The sequence below is a fragment of the Mytilus trossulus genome, chromosome 12 (assembly GCF_036588685.1).
Source record: "Mytilus trossulus isolate FHL-02 chromosome 12, PNRI_Mtr1.1.1.hap1, whole genome shotgun sequence".
Classification (NCBI taxonomy): domain Eukaryota; kingdom Metazoa; phylum Mollusca; class Bivalvia; order Mytilida; family Mytilidae; genus Mytilus; species Mytilus trossulus.
The window spans coordinates 30,109,520-30,129,343 of record NC_086384.1 but is presented as its reverse complement, the minus strand read 5'-3'; the positions used below and the strand labels follow the sequence as shown (position 1 = coordinate 30,129,343).

The following is a 19,824-nucleotide window of genomic DNA, read 5'->3' as shown; positions in this document are numbered from 1 at the left end:
TAATTATACTGTCATAAATAAACCGTATTCAAACCGAATGTCATTTTGAAAAAGAGGGGGTCCAGCAAATCATTTAAAATTAAATCAGTTTGAATGATAAAATCAGTCGAAAAAGGCACCAATTCCCGAATTGCAGATGTGTCACAGTTTGACGTCGCGAAAATAACAGTTTAGTTTAAATAATATGTTATTCAGTTTACGTTAGCAACATCATTACCTCCCCTGTACCTGTATCGTATGCCCTTTATTGACTAATTTTCTTTGTTTTCTTTCTGTCACATAGTGTCACATCTGTTTGTCTATAATGAAATGTCCTGCATCTATATATAGTCTATGGCCTCTACGTTGAGCTCTGTCACAGGTCTAGTCATAAAGTTAATTGTAAAACAAAAATACATTGGACATATAGGCTAATAGATCTCTGATAATTTAATGTACACTCAATATCAAAGATGTCTAGATAGAGGGCTCACGCAAACAAAAACAAAAACAAACAAAAAATAACTATAGAGGACGAGTTGTTTTTTCTAACATCTGGGCGACTTGTCCTAATATTAGGACGACTTGTCCTAATATATGATGTATGATTAAAGCGCTTAGCTAACTATGATGTTTATAGCGTAACACGAGGAAGAAGAAATAATATTTAAAAAAGGTAACTTGGTAAGATTCACGAGACCTGAAAATGATTATCTACAGTACACTTTCATCTCTATATAATTAATCTTCGCGCTATCAATCATACGTGACGAAGCTTGAACAAGTGACCTAATAATTTCCATCTGTTCATCCTGGACCTAGTCCAAACAATCATGACGTCTGGCAAGGCTATTTTTTTTAATTTTTTCTGGGACGAAAGAAAATAGCCTTGCCAGACATCATACTTATTTGGACTACCTCCTACCACTTCGAGCACTCGTGATTGAAATGTCATCCCTGAAAAACACAAGAAGGTCCCAAAAATATTAAGGACAATACAATGCCAATGGTAAATAATAACGTCCGGGCTCACCAGTCACCGTACGGGTATCCCTAAATATTGCACGCATTTTTGTCACAGGATAGAAGTTCCTTCATTATATAAGTTCCAAAAGGAAAAAGTATTCTGGAATATTATTTCCATTAGTATGAATATCACAGTTTATTATATACTTAGTAGTAAATACAGATAAATTGTATGTAATACAATCAATGGCAAGCCTGCTGTATCAGCCACCCGTGATGTCAGTCTGAGACATTGAGTTGTAGCCCGAAGCCAGTGTCTAGTTTAAATAAGCTGGGACTAGTTAACGTACACTGCCAATAGTCTTGACTGGTCTAGTGCATATCTGTGTGCACTTTTTTAATTGTTACTTACCGTAAGTTAACGCAGAATGTCACTCAACGCCATCAATATTAATAAACTGATACTCTCTTCCTTGCAAAAATTTCGTAAACCAGGTTTGAAGTTCTCCCTAATAAGTGATTATTAAAAAAAAAAAAAAAGCATGAAAACAGTCAGTACCACGTGTATTGAAAATGTCAAATTTTGGTAATTATTGATTGATTTATGTTTCATAGACTGAATAAAATATAATTATAACAGAAAATAAAAAAACATTGAACATTTTTGCGTCAGAAGATATTAATTCGTAACTGCCCGCTTGTCTTCGTGTTTATTTTAGACGATTGATTATTAGGACAACTTCAGTGACTGGTTACCGTTAATTTTATGAGGAAGTGGAACCAGTTTTGTTTTCATTTCAAAAGTGTACACATAATTTTGGTCACAAACATCGTTTAATTAATATACATGGCTTTACTGTCAGTAAGTGCGAGACCATGAAAGGCACCAAAAAGGCCGTCTCACAAGTCTGACAAAGTTACGGAGGCTTAAAAAAATACGAGGATCTTGAATGTTGTTATCTCTAATCAACATGGTTGTAAAATCAGAGCATTGCATCTAATTATGATCAATTATCAGTCCGGTGATTTTGAAACACCTGTAGAGTTTTGTCAATTGTCAATTGTCACTGTATATTAGAAGATAATACAAATTTCACACATAGCGGGTATGATGAATGCATAGCGGCCAAAATTCTATGCGTAGCGGTACCGCAATGCATGAATAGCCTAGGGAAAACACTGGGTTAAGTTTTCCAAGACAAGTTCATATATCAGATACTCTAAGCAATAGTTCACTAAATTTGATGTATGGAATGATTGTGAGGTTTACATGTTTAACTGGCAGGTGTCATTTGACCTTGACCTCATTTTTATGGTGCAGTACTAAGTCAATATGAAGTTTTTGAGTTTTGGTCTTTTTTTCTTAAACTATATGCAATAGGTCAACTATATTTGGTTTATGGAAATATTTTATCACCATGACATATACATGGTATACCTATGTCAGTCTTGCAGGTTTTATTTGACCTCGACCTCAATTTAACAGATCATTGCTCAGTTTTTGTGTTTTGGTCTGGCTTTTTCAAAATATAAGCAATAGGTCAACTACACTATATGTGTTGTATGGAAGGATTGTAAGGTGTATATGTCTGTTTGGCATGTACATGTATCATCTGACCTTGACCTCATTTTCATGATTCACTGTTCAATGTTAAGTTCCAGAGGGGGGGTTCCGGGGGTGCGCACCCCCCCTTTATTTTTGCCGATCAATGCATTTGTATCGGGACATATGTTTTGCACCCCCCCTTTGCCCTGGGTTAGCACCCCCCCCCCCTTTCGAAAATTCCTGCATCCGCCCCTGAGTTCTTATGGCAGAGTTTTTTTCTCAGATATTATAAGAAATAGGTCATATGATCAACTACATGTATATTTAATCCAAAGAATGATTGTCAGTTGTACATGTCTGTCTGGCATGGTTCATATGATTTTGACCTCATTTTCATGGTTTAAAGGTCAATTTTTAGTTTTTATGGATAAGTCTGTGTCTTACAAACTATTATCAATAGGTCAACTATATTTGGTGTATTAAATGGTTAGAAGGTGTACATGCTTAATTATTATGCCCCCGACATAGCGGAGGGGCCATTAAGTTTACCCTTGTCTCTCGGTATGTACATGTATTACACATTTATATGTACTTCCTACAACCAGTGATCTGGAAAGATTTGTTCTCTATGGGCCCAGGGCCACCAAATAATAAAATCAATGGGCCATTTTTAGAGTTGATGGCCCATGTTGTCAAAGGAGTGGGCCATTTGTTCACTATAAAAAAAAAGTTAAAGAAAGTATATATTTCAGCAAAGAGTTAGTGGTAGTAACCTGTATGATTTTAATTGATATCATGGATTTTGTGCCTTGCGATTTTGTAATTTCAATTGCAACATGTTCATTAACAGAAATAATGCAAGCTTACTTAAAGATTATAATAAGAGAAAAATTCTCGTCTGTAGTAGCCAAATTTCAGAAATTTAAAGTTGTTTATAAAAACTTATATCATGAATGATGGTTAATTAGTAAGTTACATGTATACTGCATGTTGCTATTATTACCATAGGAAAACACCTGAGACGTCTCCAAAAAATGTACGTGCTCTTATCATTGGAGGGAACACTTCATAGTTGTGTACACAAACACGGCAACATGACATAAGAAGAAACTATAAAAATCAGTTAAAAAAGGCTTAACTTAACGGAGTGGTCATGGAGGGGTACTTATACATCCCAAAATCAAAAAGGCACTAAGTACAGATCTGAGAGTATTCAAGGCCAATACCAACTAATAAAAAAACTCGTGTTACTTGGACTATACAATGTAATCATGATTATATCAAATATAAAAGATTTTTTTTTTAAAACTTTTTCATTATTATGTTTTTTTCAGTCTTTTATCATCAATTGTGGAAGACTTTTTTTTTTACTATAAATGATAAATGTTGCATATGTATTTAGAAAGATTGTTAAATGGTGATATAATTTTTAGTGTATTTTTCTTTTGCAGATTTTTGAAGAAATACTGTAGAAGACATTTTTATAAAGCTGTTGTTTGATCAGACATTGTCAAAGCAGTAAGTATAATCAAGAGAGGTCACCTACATATACATAAATAAACTCATTAAGATTCCGGGATTGAATTTAGTATATACGCCAGACGCGTGTTTCGTCTGCAAAAAACTCATCAGTGACGCTTGAATTTAAAAAAAAGGACAGACAAATAATTAGACACAACATAGAAAAATAAAGACTAAGCAACACGAACCCCAACAAAAAATGAGGGTGATCTCAGGTGCTCCAAAAGAGTAAGCAGATCCTGCTCAACATATCATGCATATGATACTGTCAAGTTGATCATGTGGAAAATAGTCTGAATTCGCTAGGTCACAAAGTTCAAATGAAGTAGATGTAAGCAATTATAACCAAACTGTACGGCCTTCAAAAATGAGAAAAACACATTCTGTATGCCTATGGTTGGCTATAAAAGGCCCTCAACATGAGAAATATGAAACAATTGAATTGAGAAAACTAAGGGCATAATTTATAAGAAAACAATTACCAAAAAATAAATATGATAGACATGAAACAGCAACTACAGGCTTGGAACTGGCCCATAAAACAAAATGTGGCGGAGTTTTTTCAACATGTTTGCGAGCACTCAATCTTCCCCTAACCTGGGACAACGGTATAACAGAACAACATAAGAAGAAATATCATGAATATCAGTTAAAAAAGGCTTAACTTGATAGATAGATACAAATAGAATTACATGAACAAAAACAGAGTTGATATGGAGGGATACTTATACATGTTATACATCCCAAAATCAAAAAGGCACCAAGTACAGATCTGAGAATATTCAAGGCCAATACCAACTAATAAAAAAAAATCATGTATATTGGACAAAAATATCAAATACAAAAGGCTTTTTTTGTTTTTAACTTTTTGATTATTATTTTTTCAGTCTTTTATCATCAATAGTGGAAGATTTGTTTTTACTATAAATGATAAATGTTGCATATGTATTTAGAAAGATTGTTAAATGGTGATATAATTTTTAGTGTATTTTTTTTTGCAGATTTTTGAAGAAATACTGTAGAAGACATTTTTATAAAGCTGTTGTTTAATCAGACATTGTCAAAGCAGTAAGTATAATCAAGAGAGGTCACCTACATATACATAAATAAACTCATTAAGATTCCGGGATTGAATTTAGTATATACGCCAGACGCGTGTTTCGTCTACAAAAAACTCATCAGTGACGCTTGAATTTAAAAAAAAAGGACAGACAAATAATTAGACACAACATAGAAAAATAAAGACTAAGCAACACGAACCCCAACAAAAAATGAGGGTGATCTCAGGTGCTCCAAAAGAGTAAGCAGATCCTGCTCAACATATCATGCATATGATACTGTCAAGTTGATCATGTGGTAAATAGTCTGAATTCGCTAGGTCACAAAGTTCAAATGAAGTAGATGTAAGCAATTATAACCAAACTGTACGGCCTTCAAAAATGAGAAAAACACATTCTGTATGCCTATGGTTGGCTATAAAAGGCCCTCAACATGAGAAATATGAAACAATTGAATTGAGAAAACTAAGGGCATAATTTATAAGAAAACAATTACCAAAAAATAAATATGATAGACATGAAACAGCAACTACAGGCTTGGAAGTGGCCCATAAAACAAAATGTGGCGGAGTTTTTTCAACATGTTTGCGAGCACTCAACCTTCCCCTAACCTGGGACAACGGTATAACAGAACAACATAAGAAGAAATATCATGAATGTCAGTTAAAAAAGGCTTAACTTGATAGATAGATACAAATAGAATTACATGAACAAAAACACAGAGTTGATATGGAGGGATACTTATACATGTTATACATCCCAAAATCAAAAAGGCACCAAGTACAGATCTGAGAATATTCAAGGCCAATACCAACTAATAAAAAAAAATCATGAATATTGGACAAAAATATCAAATACAAAAGGCTTTTTTTGTTTTTAACTTTTTGATTATTATTTTTTCAGTCTTTTATCATCAATAGTGGAAGATTTGTTTTTACTATAAATGATAAATGTTGCATATGTATTTAGAAAGATTGTTAAATGGTGATATAATTTTTAGTGTATTTTTCTTTTGCAGATTTTTGAAGAAATACTGTAGAAGACATTTTTATAAAGCTGTTGTTTGATCAGACATTGTCAAAGCAGTAAGTATAATCAAGAGAGGTCACCTACATATAATACATAAATAAACTCATTAAGATTCCGGGATTGAATTTAGTATATACGCCAGACCCGTGTTTCGTCTACAAAAAACTCATCAGTGACGCTTGAATTTAAAAAAAAAGGACAGACAAATAATTAGACACAACATAGAAAAATCAAGACTAAGCAACACGAACCCCAACAAAAATTTAGGGTGATCTCAGGTGCTCCAAAAGAGTAATCTCAGGTGCTCCAAAAGAGTAAGCAGATCCTGCTCAACATATCATGCATATGATACTGTCAAGTTGATCATGTGGTAAATAGTCTGAATTCGCTAGGTCACAAAGTTCAAATGAAGTAGATGTAAGCAATTATAACCAAACTGTACGGCCTTCAAAAATGAGAAAAACACATTCTGTATGCCTATGGTTGGCTATAAAAGGCCCTCAACATGAGAAATATGAAACAATTGAATTGAGAAAACTAAGGGCATAATTTATAAGAAAACAATTACCAAAAAATAAATATGATAGACATGAAACAGCAACTACAGGCTTGGAACTGGCCCATAAAACAAAATGTGGCGGAGTTTTTTCAACATGTTTGCGAGCACTCAACCTTCCCCTAACCTGGGACAACGGTATAACAGAACAACATTCAATCAATCACAATCAAGGGTTCTTTAACTTCACTTCATACCTTACTTGGCCTTCTAGAGAGAGTTTATTGTAAATAGGGAATATGTCAAAGAGCAAAGAACCTGACCAAAGAGCAGATAACAGCCGATGGCCACCAATGGGTCTTCAACACAGCAAGAAAATCAGCTGGCCCCTAAATAAAAATGTGTACTAGTTCTGTGAAAATTGACGTCATATTTGAATCCAAAACATATAAATGAACTAGGTTAAAAATAAACACATTCTGTCATGGTTTAAAAAACATGACTTTGACTGAGTATTTTCATACTACACATGTATCATGACTTTACTTGTTATAGTTTTTATCGTCATGAACATGCATGAAATATTTGCCACTGGACGTTAGGTAACCAGTAAGCAACAATCAATCATATTACAGTACTGCCATTTTGATATCAGTATTTACATTAGAGTTTAAAATTGATATAAAGGTCAGATATTTCTCTGTATCAATAGTTAATTTTGCGTTTGGTTGATAATTTGTACCTCTTTCTTGTGACTTTCGGTAGTCTTATAGCTTGTCGGTTACAAGCATAAAATGACGTTCATTCTTGATTTTACAATTATTCAGCTATTTCAGCAGAACATGTATGCAATGCTTTTATAATATTTTATACCCCACCTACGATAGTAGAGGAGCATTATGTTTTCTGGTCTGTGCCTCCGTTCGTTCATTCGTCCGTCTGTGGGTCCGTTCGCTTCAGGTTAAAGTTTTTGGTCAAGGTAGTTTTTGAAGAAGTTGAAGTCCAATCAACTTGAAACTTAGTACACATGTTCCCCATGATATGATCTTTCTAATTTTAATGCCAAATTATAGTTTTGACCCCAATTTCATGGTCCACTGAACATAGAAAATGATCGTGCAAAGTTCAGGTTAAAGTTTTTGGTCAAGGTAGTTTTTGATAAAGTTAAAGTTACATCAACTTGAAACTTAGTACACATGTTCCCTATTATATGATCTTTGTTATTATAATTCCAAATTATAAGTTTGACCCCAATTTCAAGGTCCACTGAACATAGAAAATGATAGTGCGAGTGGGGCATCCGTGTACTATGGACACATTCTTGTTTTCTTTTCACATTGTTTTCAACATTTATTTTAATCATGTACATTGAATGTTTAAACATGTTAAAGAGTCAAAGAGGTAGTTTGAATACTGTTTACATCAACAATATGTGATATCTTCGTTCATGAATACTATAGTAAAGCTTTTATTATCACTTTTTTTTTCAGCATTTTATATTGGAATTTTAGTCTAGTTGGTTTACATCCATAGCTGATTTCTATACTTTACCAATAGAGTAAGTATTTTTTTTCAGCATACTTATAAAAAAGCTTAACAATTGATATTGCTCAATATATCCCATTTCTGGGAGTATTGCATACCCTATAAAAGTTTGTCCACTTGGGTTATCCTGCCTATATAATACTTTGCCAACCCTTTAGTGCAGAGAAGTGAACATTCTTTTCATTCTATCCAGGCCATTCATGCAATTTATTAATAATATTGTTATACTCATCAATCAAAAGAGGGACAGTCAAACTCATGACAATGCCATGGCAAAAAATGAAAAGAACAAACAGACAAACAATAGTACACTTGACACAACATAGAAAACTAAAGAATAAACAACACAAACTTCACCAAAAAAAAGGGGTGATAGTTCACAAAATGATGTGTATTTAAATAACCAGACTTGTCAAGAAAACCATTTAATCATATATTAAATAAGTTAAGCATGGTATATAAATGTGCAATTTATATGATAAAAGAAAGATAACTCAAATTTAAAATATTTGATAAATGCAATACAATGTTTATTTTAAGTTAGCATAGCATTCTTTACCTGTCAATGGTTTCAAGCAGTTATATTTTTTTTTATGAATATGGATACATGTATGTTTATGCATTTTTTCTATAGATTTATTTAATGCTTGAAACTTCTTCAATATGCATTTAGATGTATATTATTTTGTGTTCATTGTGGAGTTCTTAATTTGAATATATATATATATATTAAACGTTTCATCAGCTTCTCAAATACAATAAAAACTTTTGTTCAAATGAACAGTTTCACAAAGTGTAAACAAAAATGTTTTTAATGTTACATCCTTGAAACAAACAGGTTAATCAATCAGTGTACTATTGATTTGATTAAAAATTTTATTTATATTTTTGTTTGTTTGGCATTTCAAGCTTTAAAAACAAAGTTGGACATGACATAAGTTTGGTACTGATAATAGTAAATCTTTTACAAAACTGGATTTTGTCATAACAATATTTTATACATTTTTTTTTCATTTCAGGTGATGGCACGTAAATCAAAAAAGAGCAAAGCCTCCAAAGCCAAAGAACAAAAACTAAGAATGAGAGAAAGAAGGTTGGCAGAGGAGGCTTTGCAACAGTCTACTGATATTGATAAAATTGAAGGAGAAAGCACTGAGAATGGTTATCCTGAAGGAGAAAACACTGTTCATGAATTTGCTGTCAATAAAATTGAAAGAAATGACACTGTTAATGATTTGACTGTTAACTCTGTTGTCAATATAAGAAATCACACTGTTAATGAATTGACTGTTAACTCTGTTGTCAATAATACTGAAAGAAATCACACTGATAATGAATTGACTGTTAACTCTGTTGTCAATAAAAGAAATCACACTGTTAATGAATTGACTGTTAACTCTGTTGTCAATAAAAGAAATCACAGTGATAATGAATTGACTGTTAACTCTGTTGTCAATAAAAGAAATCACACTGTTAATGAATTGACTGTTAACTCTGTTGTCAATAAAAGAAATCACACTGTTAATGAATTGACTGTTAACTCTGTTGTCAATAAAAGAAATCACACTGTTAATGAATTGACTGTTAACTCTGTTGTCAATAAAAGAAATCACACTGTTAATGAATTGACTGCTAACTCTGTTGTCAATAAAAGAAATCACACTGTTAATGAATTGACTGCTAACTCTGTTGTCAATAAAAGAAATCACACTGATAATGAATTGACTTTTAACTCTGATTGCAATGACACTGTTACTGATTTAACTGGGCATACTGTTGCCAATACTACTGAACAGTATCAAACTGTTAATGAATTGACTGCTCCTTCTGTTGACTGCAACATACATTTAGTTAAGACTAATTTGAACAATTCAGAATTTAGTAAACTAAAACGTTATTCAGATTCAATCCACAATCAGTTAGAAAACAAGCAAGCATGTCTGGGTAGAAATAATAAAAATGACATTGATAACAAAGCAGACAAATCTGTAGATTCCAATTTATTGAAAGGTGAACAGAAAACAGGTATGCATGTAAATATCAGGTTTGAAAATCCGGTAGTTTTATATGATTTATCAAGATCACAAGTAACACGAGAACAAAATAATCGAGTCATTCAGGGTAGTTTCCATCAAGGAAATACCAGGTTTGGTGAAAACGCTGGGAAACAATGTGTTAGTAATTGTTTATCCGCTATAGTGCACAGTAAATTGAAACCAGTTTTTGCATGGAACAAGTTTTATCTTGACAATATACTAATTGAAGGTAACGACATTTATACATCTGTGCACGGTACTAATAATTATCTCTGTGTGGAAGACCTTCCAGAATTTGTAGATCTAAGAAATCGTATTATTCATTGTCACAAGAAACGTTCCATTTGTGCATTTGTACATGACGTTGACCCAGATTTTGATGGCGTCTTACCTTTAGACCAAGCCCTGCAATATGCATTAGTAGACTCAGATGGATGCTTTGTTACTGTAAGAGCAACAACATCATTAGTAATAAAGCAGAATAACAAAATATATATGTTTGATTCTCATGCAAGAAATCGTTTTGGTCTAGTAGATAATTATGGTTCTAGTATTGTATTTGAACTTCCTGACATTCAAGCTGTTTATCAACACTTTTGTAATTTTGTCCAGGATGACCAATCTGTACCTTTTGATGTAACAGGAATTACTGTTGCAATACAAGACACAGTTGACAGTAATGTAGATATGACATTGCAAGATAATGTGCAACATATTGAAATACAAGATAGTGTACCAATACTAGGTTATTTAGAAACTAAGCATAGTATTGAAGAAAATGAGACTAATGAAGAAACAATCGACAATTTAAAGGGAGGATTGTTGAAAAAAACCAAGAGTCGTGTATCTGATTTTTCAAATGACATTAAATCAGACAGATTAATGAACATATCACACAATGTATCAGATGACATTGAATCCGACAGGTTAATGGACATATCAGATGACATGGAATCAGTAGATTTTTCAAAGGTAGGGTCTCCATGTACATTTATTAAAGAAAATGAAGTTTCTGATATAGAAATGATGTCTGATTGTAGATCTAATTTTGCTTTCAAGCCATTAGATTTTAATTCTAAAAGGAAACTCTGTACAATATTTAATATATCTTCAAAAGAAGTGAATAAGAACACGTGCAGTACAGAATCGTGTAATATTGGCATTCCCTTGGAAACAAAGCCCATCATAGCAGATGGAAACTGTCTCTTTAGAGCAATATCTTATGCTGTTTCACAAAGACAAAATTTCCATAAAAAAGTTAGACAAGACATAATAAAGCATAGCTTGAGTATTTCATGTCAATTGACCAGTCTATTAGAAAATCAATATGATTCAGTGGAAGAACATATAAGTGGTCGTAAAATGAGAGAGAACAATTCATGGGGAACTGCATTGGAAATAATCGCTGCAGCAGACCTTCTTAAAACGGATATTTATACGTTTTATAATGGAGTATGGATAAAGTATTCATCGTCTCAAATTTTTACAAACAGTGAAATAAATGAACGTGCAATCTATCTTCAACACAATGGAGACTTACAACACTATGAGGTTGTATTATCAGTTTTACCAGAGATGGACATACCACTTGAAAGTAATAGAGTTGCAATGAAGAGAAAATGTGAGCAAAATGATTTATTTGTTTCAAAGAAACACACAAAACTGGATCAACGGGCTAGTAGTCTAAATGATGAAAACAATTCTTCTGTTAAATCGTCACAGAAAGAAATACATTCAGGTAAAGATGTTACTGAACAACAAACCTTATCAAAATGCGAAAAAGAAAAAGAAAAGTATCACACTGATTGTCAATTAAGGTACAGGAAATTATCAGCACTGAAGAAAAAGTATTCGAACGATAAGTCGTACAAAGCTCAGAAAATAAGACAAGGAAAGGAGAAGTATCAGAATGATTACACATATAAATTAGATATTAAAAAAGCTTCAAAAGATAGGTATATAGCAGACGAAAAACACAGAGAAGGAAAAAAAAATGAAAGCATTGAAAAATATAAAAATAATGATGAATTCAAAAATAAACTGAAACATGCCAGCATCCACAAATATGCTACTGACAATGAACATCAAAATAGAATTAAACAGGCAAGCATTCACAAGTATGCTACTGATGATGAATATCAAAATAAGGTGAAACAGGCCAGCATTCATAAATATGCTACTGATGATGAACATCGAAAGAATGTTAAATGTCAGACTTTGTCTAAAAGAATTCTTTCTAAAGAAGAAGGAAAAGACATGACAAAAGTTATTGAAAAATTTAAGAAAGATGTATGTGAAGGACCTGAATACATTTGTGCTTGCTGTTTTAGACTTTGTTTTCAAAATCAAGTCATGGAATATAAGAAGGATTTGTATCAAAAGGATTCTGTAAAAGATGTAGCAGACACTTGCATTTCTGATAAGTATTTGCATAAATGTTTAGACGAATGCGAAGATGAATGTAAGTATCAAGGAACTAGTAGACAATCCCTTTGGATTTGTTACACATGTCACAGAAAGATCCAGAGAGGAAAAGTGCCTGCTGAATCGTTTTTTAACAACTTATCATTAGATGATGTTCCTAATGAACTAAGCAGATTAAATCAACTAGAACAACATTTAATTTCTCTTAATATTCCTTTCATGAAGATAATTGCTCTACCTAAAGGTGGCCAAAAGGCAGTTCATGGACCATGTGTTTGTGTACCATCAGATATGTTTAAGGTGACTACTACTTTGCCTAGATCTGAAGATGATAATTGTTTAGTTAAAGTTAAGCTCAAAAGGAAATTACAGTATAAGGGTTATGAGGAATATCAATTTGTTGATACTAAACATTTAGAAGAAGCATTGCTATTTTTAAAAGGAAGAAATGAGTGGTATTCAAATATAGTAATCAATGAAAAATGGTTGAACCCTATTCCTTTACAAAATAACGACTGTTGCCCTGAAGAAGAGAGCATGGACACTTCAACAACAACAAATGAAACGCTAAATGATAATTTGCAAGATAGGTCAAATACAGAGGAACAAACAAATGAAGCGGATACATACTTAGATGATACTTTACAGGGCGTTCAGTTGGACACATGTTTACAACCTGCTGATATTGCACAGGAAGCTTTAGATGCATTGTTTGATAAGGAATTCAATCTATCACCTGCAGAGGAAAATAACCCTGTAAGTCTTTTGAGAACAAAGGGTATTGAAGCTCAAACGTTTCCAGTACATTATCCTACAGGTAAAAACACATTGAATGAAGAGAGAGAAGAAAAGTTATCTTTATTAAGATATTTCAATCTGAGATTAATGAGTGTAGAAAACCGATTTGCAAGAGATACTTCTTATATATTCTTTTGTCAATATATGTCTGAACTAGATAGAGTTATGTCAAATGTTCAAATTTCCTTAAGGAAAGGATCGGTGTTTTCAAATGGAAAGAAAGTAACAGGCAAAATGCTTTGTGATAAAGACACATTACATGGGTTATTCCGAAAAGATGAGGCAATAAAGTTTATGAAACCTGTAAGAGGAACACCTCCTTATTGGCAAGCTGAACAAAAGAATATTTTTGCTATGATTCGCCAGTTAGGTATTCCCACATTCTTTGCCTCGTTTTCTTCTGCAGACTTCAGATGGAAAGAAATCATAGAAACAATATTGAAGCAACAAGGAGATATTCGTAAGTTTGACGAACTTACTTGGGATGAAAAGTGCAAAGTCCTTTGTAGTAATCCTGTTACACCTGCACGAATGTTTGATCGTAGATTTAAAAGATTTCTAAAAGATGTTATAATGTCAGATGCTCAACCAATTGGTCATGTGATAGACTACTTTTATAGAGTTGAATTTCAACAGAGAGGTTCTCCACACACGCACTGTTTGTTCTGGGTAGAAGATGCCCCAAAATTTAATGAAGATGAAGATGATATTGTAACTGAGTTTGTTGACAAATATATAACATGTAAACTACCGCTGGAAACCGAGGACTCAGAGCTAAAAGACATTGTCACAACTGTACAACAACATAGCAAAACACATTCAAAAAGTTGTAGAAAAAAGGGAACTGTGTGTCGTTTTAATTTCCCAAGACCACCCTCTGAAAAAACATTTATATCACGCCCACCTAAGGATGATGAAGAAGAATGTAGTGTTGCTGATGACACTGATGAAGATGTTGACGATGATGATGTTGAAAAACCAAAATCGGGAATTAGTTCATTAGAAGCTAAAAAGATATTAGAATCTCTATGGGCTGTAATCAAAGACTGTGAAAAGGAAAATTTATCTACTACGGAGTTATTCATAAGGGCAGGAGTATCTCAGGAAGATTTTCAAGAATGCTTTAGGTCAGTTACATATAGAAATACTGTGGTGTTAAAAAGAAACAAAAATGAAATGTTTATCAATCAGTACAACCCGCATCTCCTGAAAGCATGGGATGCAAATATGGACATACAATACATATTAGATGCTTATTCTTGTGTTGTTTATATAATAAGTTACATCAGTAAATCAGAACGTGAACTTGGATTGTTGCTACAACAAACAAAAAATGAGGCCGCTGATGGAAATTTGAATGCACAACAAACAATGAAACAAGTAGGTACTGCATACTTTCACTTTCGAGAGCTGAGTGCCCAAGAAGCTGTTTTTAGAGTGATCGGCTTAAGTTTGAAAGAATGTTCAAGAAAAGTTGAATTCATTCCAGTTGGAGAAAATCCATGTAAAATGAGTATTCCTCTAAAAGAACTTTTAATCAAATCTAAAAGCGCAAATACAAAAAAACCTTCAAAGGAAATCGATGATGATGATGACATTGATGACGGTGATGATATCGAACTTTGGATGAAAAGCATTACTGATAGATATAAAAGTCGACCAGAACTTGAATTATTTAATCAGATGTGTTTAGCTTCATTTTGCTCCGAGTTTTCAGTTTTAGCAGAAACACAGATCCCAAATACAATAAATGAAGATACCACATTCAAACTTAAAAATGATATGGGATACATCAGAAAGCGGACAAGAACCCAGCCTGCTATTATCAAATATGCACGATTTTCCATTGAAACATCGCCTGAACAGTACTACCAAAGTATTTTACAGTTATATTTACCTTACAGATTAGAGGAACAGTTGAAACCGCCACAATTTTTGACATATGAATTGTTTTACAAATCAGGAATGGTCAGGTATAATCAGAAAGAGGTTCTTGTTAAAGTCGAACAAATAGTTAATACTAACATGTCCAACTTTGTGAAAAGTGGCAAAGAGCTAGAAGCTGCAGAAAAAAAATTGGAAGAAAATGATTACCAAGAAGATGCGTGGGCAGACCTATGTCCAGAAACAGAGAGTGAAAGACGTGAATGCACTGAAGCAGCCAAATCTTCAACTGTCATAGAAGTCGACAGTCCTGAATTTGGAATACCAGATTTAAATAAAAGTAACAAGCCAGAAATAGTTAGTGGAAATGGGATTAAAACTTGTTTACTAAGGTCGGAAGTTATACCCTTGTTGAGAGGTTTAAACATGAAACAAAGGCGTATTTTCTATAAGGTAAGAGAATGGTGCAACCTAAAAGCCAATGGTAAAAATCCCCCTCCCTTTCACGTCTTTGTAACAGGCGGAGCTGGAACAGGAAAAAGCCATCTGATTAAATGCTTACATTATGAAACCACAAGAATTCTTGCTCGCTGCTCTCCTAGTCCAGACGATTTGACAGTTTTATTGACTGCACCAACTGGCACTGCAGCCTTCAATATAAATGGATTGACGATTCACCATGCTCTTTCTATTTTCAAAACTCTTACTGTTGACAAAGCGATGCTTGGTGAAGATAAGCTGAACACTTTAAGGTCAAAATTAGAAAATTTACAAATTTTAATCATAGACGAAGTCTCAATGGTCAACAAGAGGTTGTTATTCTTCATTCATGAACGGTTGCGTCAGATCAAGAAAAGACCTGAAAAAGATCCTTTTGGTGGGGTTTCAGTGATAGCTGTTGGAGATTTTTTTCAGTTACCACCAGTAAAATGCCGAAAAACTGATAAACTTTATGTAGATGATCCATCGAATCCTTTGAACTATCTGTGGAACGATTTCTTCACTATTGTAGAATTAGATGAAGTCATGAGACAACGTGAAGATGGTTTGTTTGCTCAGTTATTGAATAGACTTAGGATAAAAGACAAATATTCTCCTTTAGAATCCTCAGATTTAAAAATGTTAAAGCAGTGTATAGGTAGTGGGACAGATGAAGCTTTACACATTTATGCTACTAATAATGAGATTAATATTCACAATACTGAAATGGTTATTAAACTGTCCAGTGAACCTAAGTTAATTGAAGCACAAGATTTTGAAAAAAATAAAGCTACAGGAAAACTAAGAAAGAAAACAGCAAATTTTTCACAAACTGATATTTGTCTCCCAACTTCAATTCTATTAGCTGAAGGAGCCCGCGTAATGCTGAAAAAGAATGAAGCCGTCAATGATGGCTTGGTAAATGGGGTAATGGGCACTATTGTCAGCATTGCAGAATTTTTAGAAGGGTCTTTGCCGAATGTTATTTTTATCAATTTTGACAATGAGAGAGTAGGAAAAAACGCTAAGATTCAAAAAACAATAAATGGGAAAAGATGCGTTGGATTGGAACCATCTACAGAGGACATACCATTCAAAAATGGAACGAGAAAACAGTTTCCTTTGCAGTTAGCATGGGCATGTACTGTTCATAAAGTTCAGGGTTTGACAGTTTCACAAGCAGTTGTGGATTTGAATAAATGCTTCACTTATGGCCAGGCATATGTTGCATTGAGTAGAGTTACTACAAAAGAAGGGCTTCATATATTACCAATTGATGACAAAACACTTGGTAAAAAAATATACTGTGATCCTGATATCATAAAAGGCATAAAAACAATGAAACATTATCTGACTGAAAATGTAGAAGCATCATCTGAAGAAACACTTGTAACTATTGTTTATCACAATATCCAAGGACTAAGAGCTCATAAAAATGATTTAGTGGCTAATTCAGACTGTACAGATGCAGATTATGTCTGTCTGACTGAAACATGGCTTGAATCTTCCTCTGATCATGTTTATCTTCCTAACTATGATTTTTATCACCAACCAAGATCTGCAGCCTACACACCGACTAATTCTGTGTTTATGAATTTGCAAGCTATGGGCCACGGAGGAGTTGGAGTATATGTAAAAACAGATTCTGAATATGAAAATTGTAACATTACCGTGGAAAATCTAGAATGTATGACTTTCAGAATTCCCACCATGAATGTCCTTGTGGCAACAATATATAGAACTCAGAAGTATCAAATTGGAACATTTCTTAAAACATTTATTTCGTTTGTAAGCAAATTGACTGAACTTTCAAACAATATCATTGTTTTAGGTGACTTTAATCAAGACATATTAAAGGGAGAAAGATCCATACTGGACTATATGACTTCAAAAGGATTTCAACAGCTAGTGGAAGAGGCCACAACAGAAGGTGGTACATTGATTGATCATGTCTATGTCAAAGGTTGCTCAAAAGTAGAAGTTAAAGGCATTCCAACTTACTACAGTTATCACGATGCTGTATCCATAATGCTTAAAGATAGCCGATAAGTATCAGATATATATACTGTATATGAATATAATTGGTACCTGTAAATGACACTGCGAGTTAAGCAAGCAACAACAACGAAACGCACCATACGCAGATGAAGGGCCGGGTGGGATAGGAGGGGTCCCGATCCCGAAATCCTGGACTCAAAAACGCAAAATCCCAAGGTCCCGAATTTTAATAAATTTAAATCCCGACAACCCGAAATTGGAAAAAAAACATTTCCCGGATCCTGAAATTGTCGATCCCGAAATTCTAAGCTTAAAAACACCCTATCCAGAAGTCACGATAAAGGTCCTATCCCCCTCGCACATGTTGCCAGAATGTTATTACAAAAACTACATAAAAGGGAAACGACCATTTAAGTTTCAGTGCTGTGTGTGTGTGTGTTTGGGGGGGGGGGGAGGGGGGAGGAGGAGACTTTTCTCTTTAAACTATTCAGATTCCAAAGATTGGTGAAATAATATCCTTCCACCTCCCTGTACCCTTACCCCTCCCCCACCAAGTAAAATTTATACATAATGTCACGTATCAAAAAGCCATTTTAACCGATAAGTGCAAAATAAACTGACAACTCCATGGCAAATAAGAAAAAAGATAAAATGGCAAACAAAAGTACACAAAACACAACAGGGGGAAAAAGCTGATCAACACGAACTCCACCTAAAACGATCTCAATTAATTTGTTTTCTATTTCAGATCAAACCAAAAGACTTCAGTGGTGTGCAAGATTACTTGAATGTTTGACTAATCAAACTATTGTTTAAATATGTCATATTTGGATGATTTTAATATTAATACAGAAAGAAGTCTTCATTTATTCCACTTAGTGGTGTGACATTTTTTTTAAAACCATATTTATATATTTATTGTTACATTGTTTTAATTTGTAAATAATATTTCATATATAATGTCTCATAAGCCAGATGTTTTGCTTGATATTGATTGTTTATTACGTATGCATATTGTGTATGAATTCTTTTTTTTTATTGCAAACAATTCGTGTCACTTTAATAAATATATTTACTGTCTATGTCCAATTATTTAGTCACAATCATTTTCGTTCAACATAAGGATTACCTCCAGTAAGATATCATCGTAGTTGATAACAATAAACTATTGTTGGCAGATATTTTTAAGTATGAAATAATAGAGTAACAGTTTTGCGGTTTTCAAGAAATCACTTCAGGTTACATATCAATATATTTAAAACACCATCAGTCCTATACTATTGAAATCTGCAAGCTATGGTATATGGCTGGTTGATTGGTTAAACACGTTAGATAAACATGTTGGTTAAACACGTTGGTTAGTTAAACACGTAAAAGAGGTTCAATTAAAACAAGCGAAAAAAAAACCCAGACATCTTGGATCCCGTATTTAACACATGAAACGGAAACTTGCATTAATTGAGTGATTGGTTGGTTTGTTGGTTAAACACGTTGGTTGGTTAAACACGTTGGATAGGCTCAATTAACACAAGCGAAGAAAAAAGGAACCTTGGATCCCGTATCAAACACATGAAACGTAAACATGCATTGATTGATTGATTGATTGATTGATTGATTGATTGATTGGTTGATTGATTGATTGATTGGTTGGTTGGTTGGTTGGTTGAACGCGTTGGTTAAACATGTCGATTAAACACTTTGGATAGACTCAATCAGAACAAACGAAAAAAAAAAGACATTGGATCCCGTATTCAACACTTCAAACGGAAACAAACATTGATTGATTATTTGGTTTGTTGGTTAAACACATTGGTTGGTTAAACACGTTGGATAGGCTCAAATAACACAAGCGAAGAAAAAATGAGACCTTGGATCCCGTATCAAACACATGAAACGTAAACATGCACTAATTGATTGATTGATTGATTGATTGGTTGGTTGGTTAGTTGGTTGGTTGGTTGGTTGGTTGGTTGGTTAAAATCGTTGGTTAAACATGTTGGTTAAACATGTTGGTTAAACACGTTGGATGGTTAAACAAGCCAGAGAAGAAAAAAAGAAATTGGA

At 33.4% G+C, this 19,824-nt stretch overlaps 2 protein-coding genes across 2 annotated transcripts in view; both read left to right on the top strand.

Moving 5' to 3' along the window:
• LOC134693776 (neuronal acetylcholine receptor subunit alpha-6-like) overlaps window positions 1-19,824 on the top strand; it is a 31,663-nt gene that overhangs the window by 3,807 nt on the left and 8,032 nt on the right. The window lies entirely within an intron of this gene.
• On the top strand, window positions 207-17,811 carry LOC134693488 (uncharacterized). Its single transcript, XM_063554322.1, has 6 exons — window positions 207-655; window positions 3,943-4,009; window positions 6,089-6,155; window positions 8,086-8,153; window positions 9,160-12,131; window positions 12,231-17,811. Exons 5-6 carry the CDS (start codon window positions 9,163-9,165, stop codon window positions 17,809-17,811), a joined length of 8,550 nt encoding a protein of 2,849 aa, XP_063410392.1. The 5' UTR covers window positions 207-655; window positions 3,943-4,009; window positions 6,089-6,155; window positions 8,086-8,153; window positions 9,160-9,162.

Bases quoted from the DNA above. Each gene is read 5' to 3' on its own strand.
- LOC134693488 (XM_063554322.1), top strand. From the start codon at position 9,163: ATGGCACGTAAATCAAAAAAGAGCAAAGCCTCCAAAGCCAAAGAACAA. The intron at 12,132-12,230 runs GTATATAGCAGA...GAAACATGCCAG, and splicing joins AAAAAAGCTTCAAAAGATAG to CATCCACAAATATGCTACTG.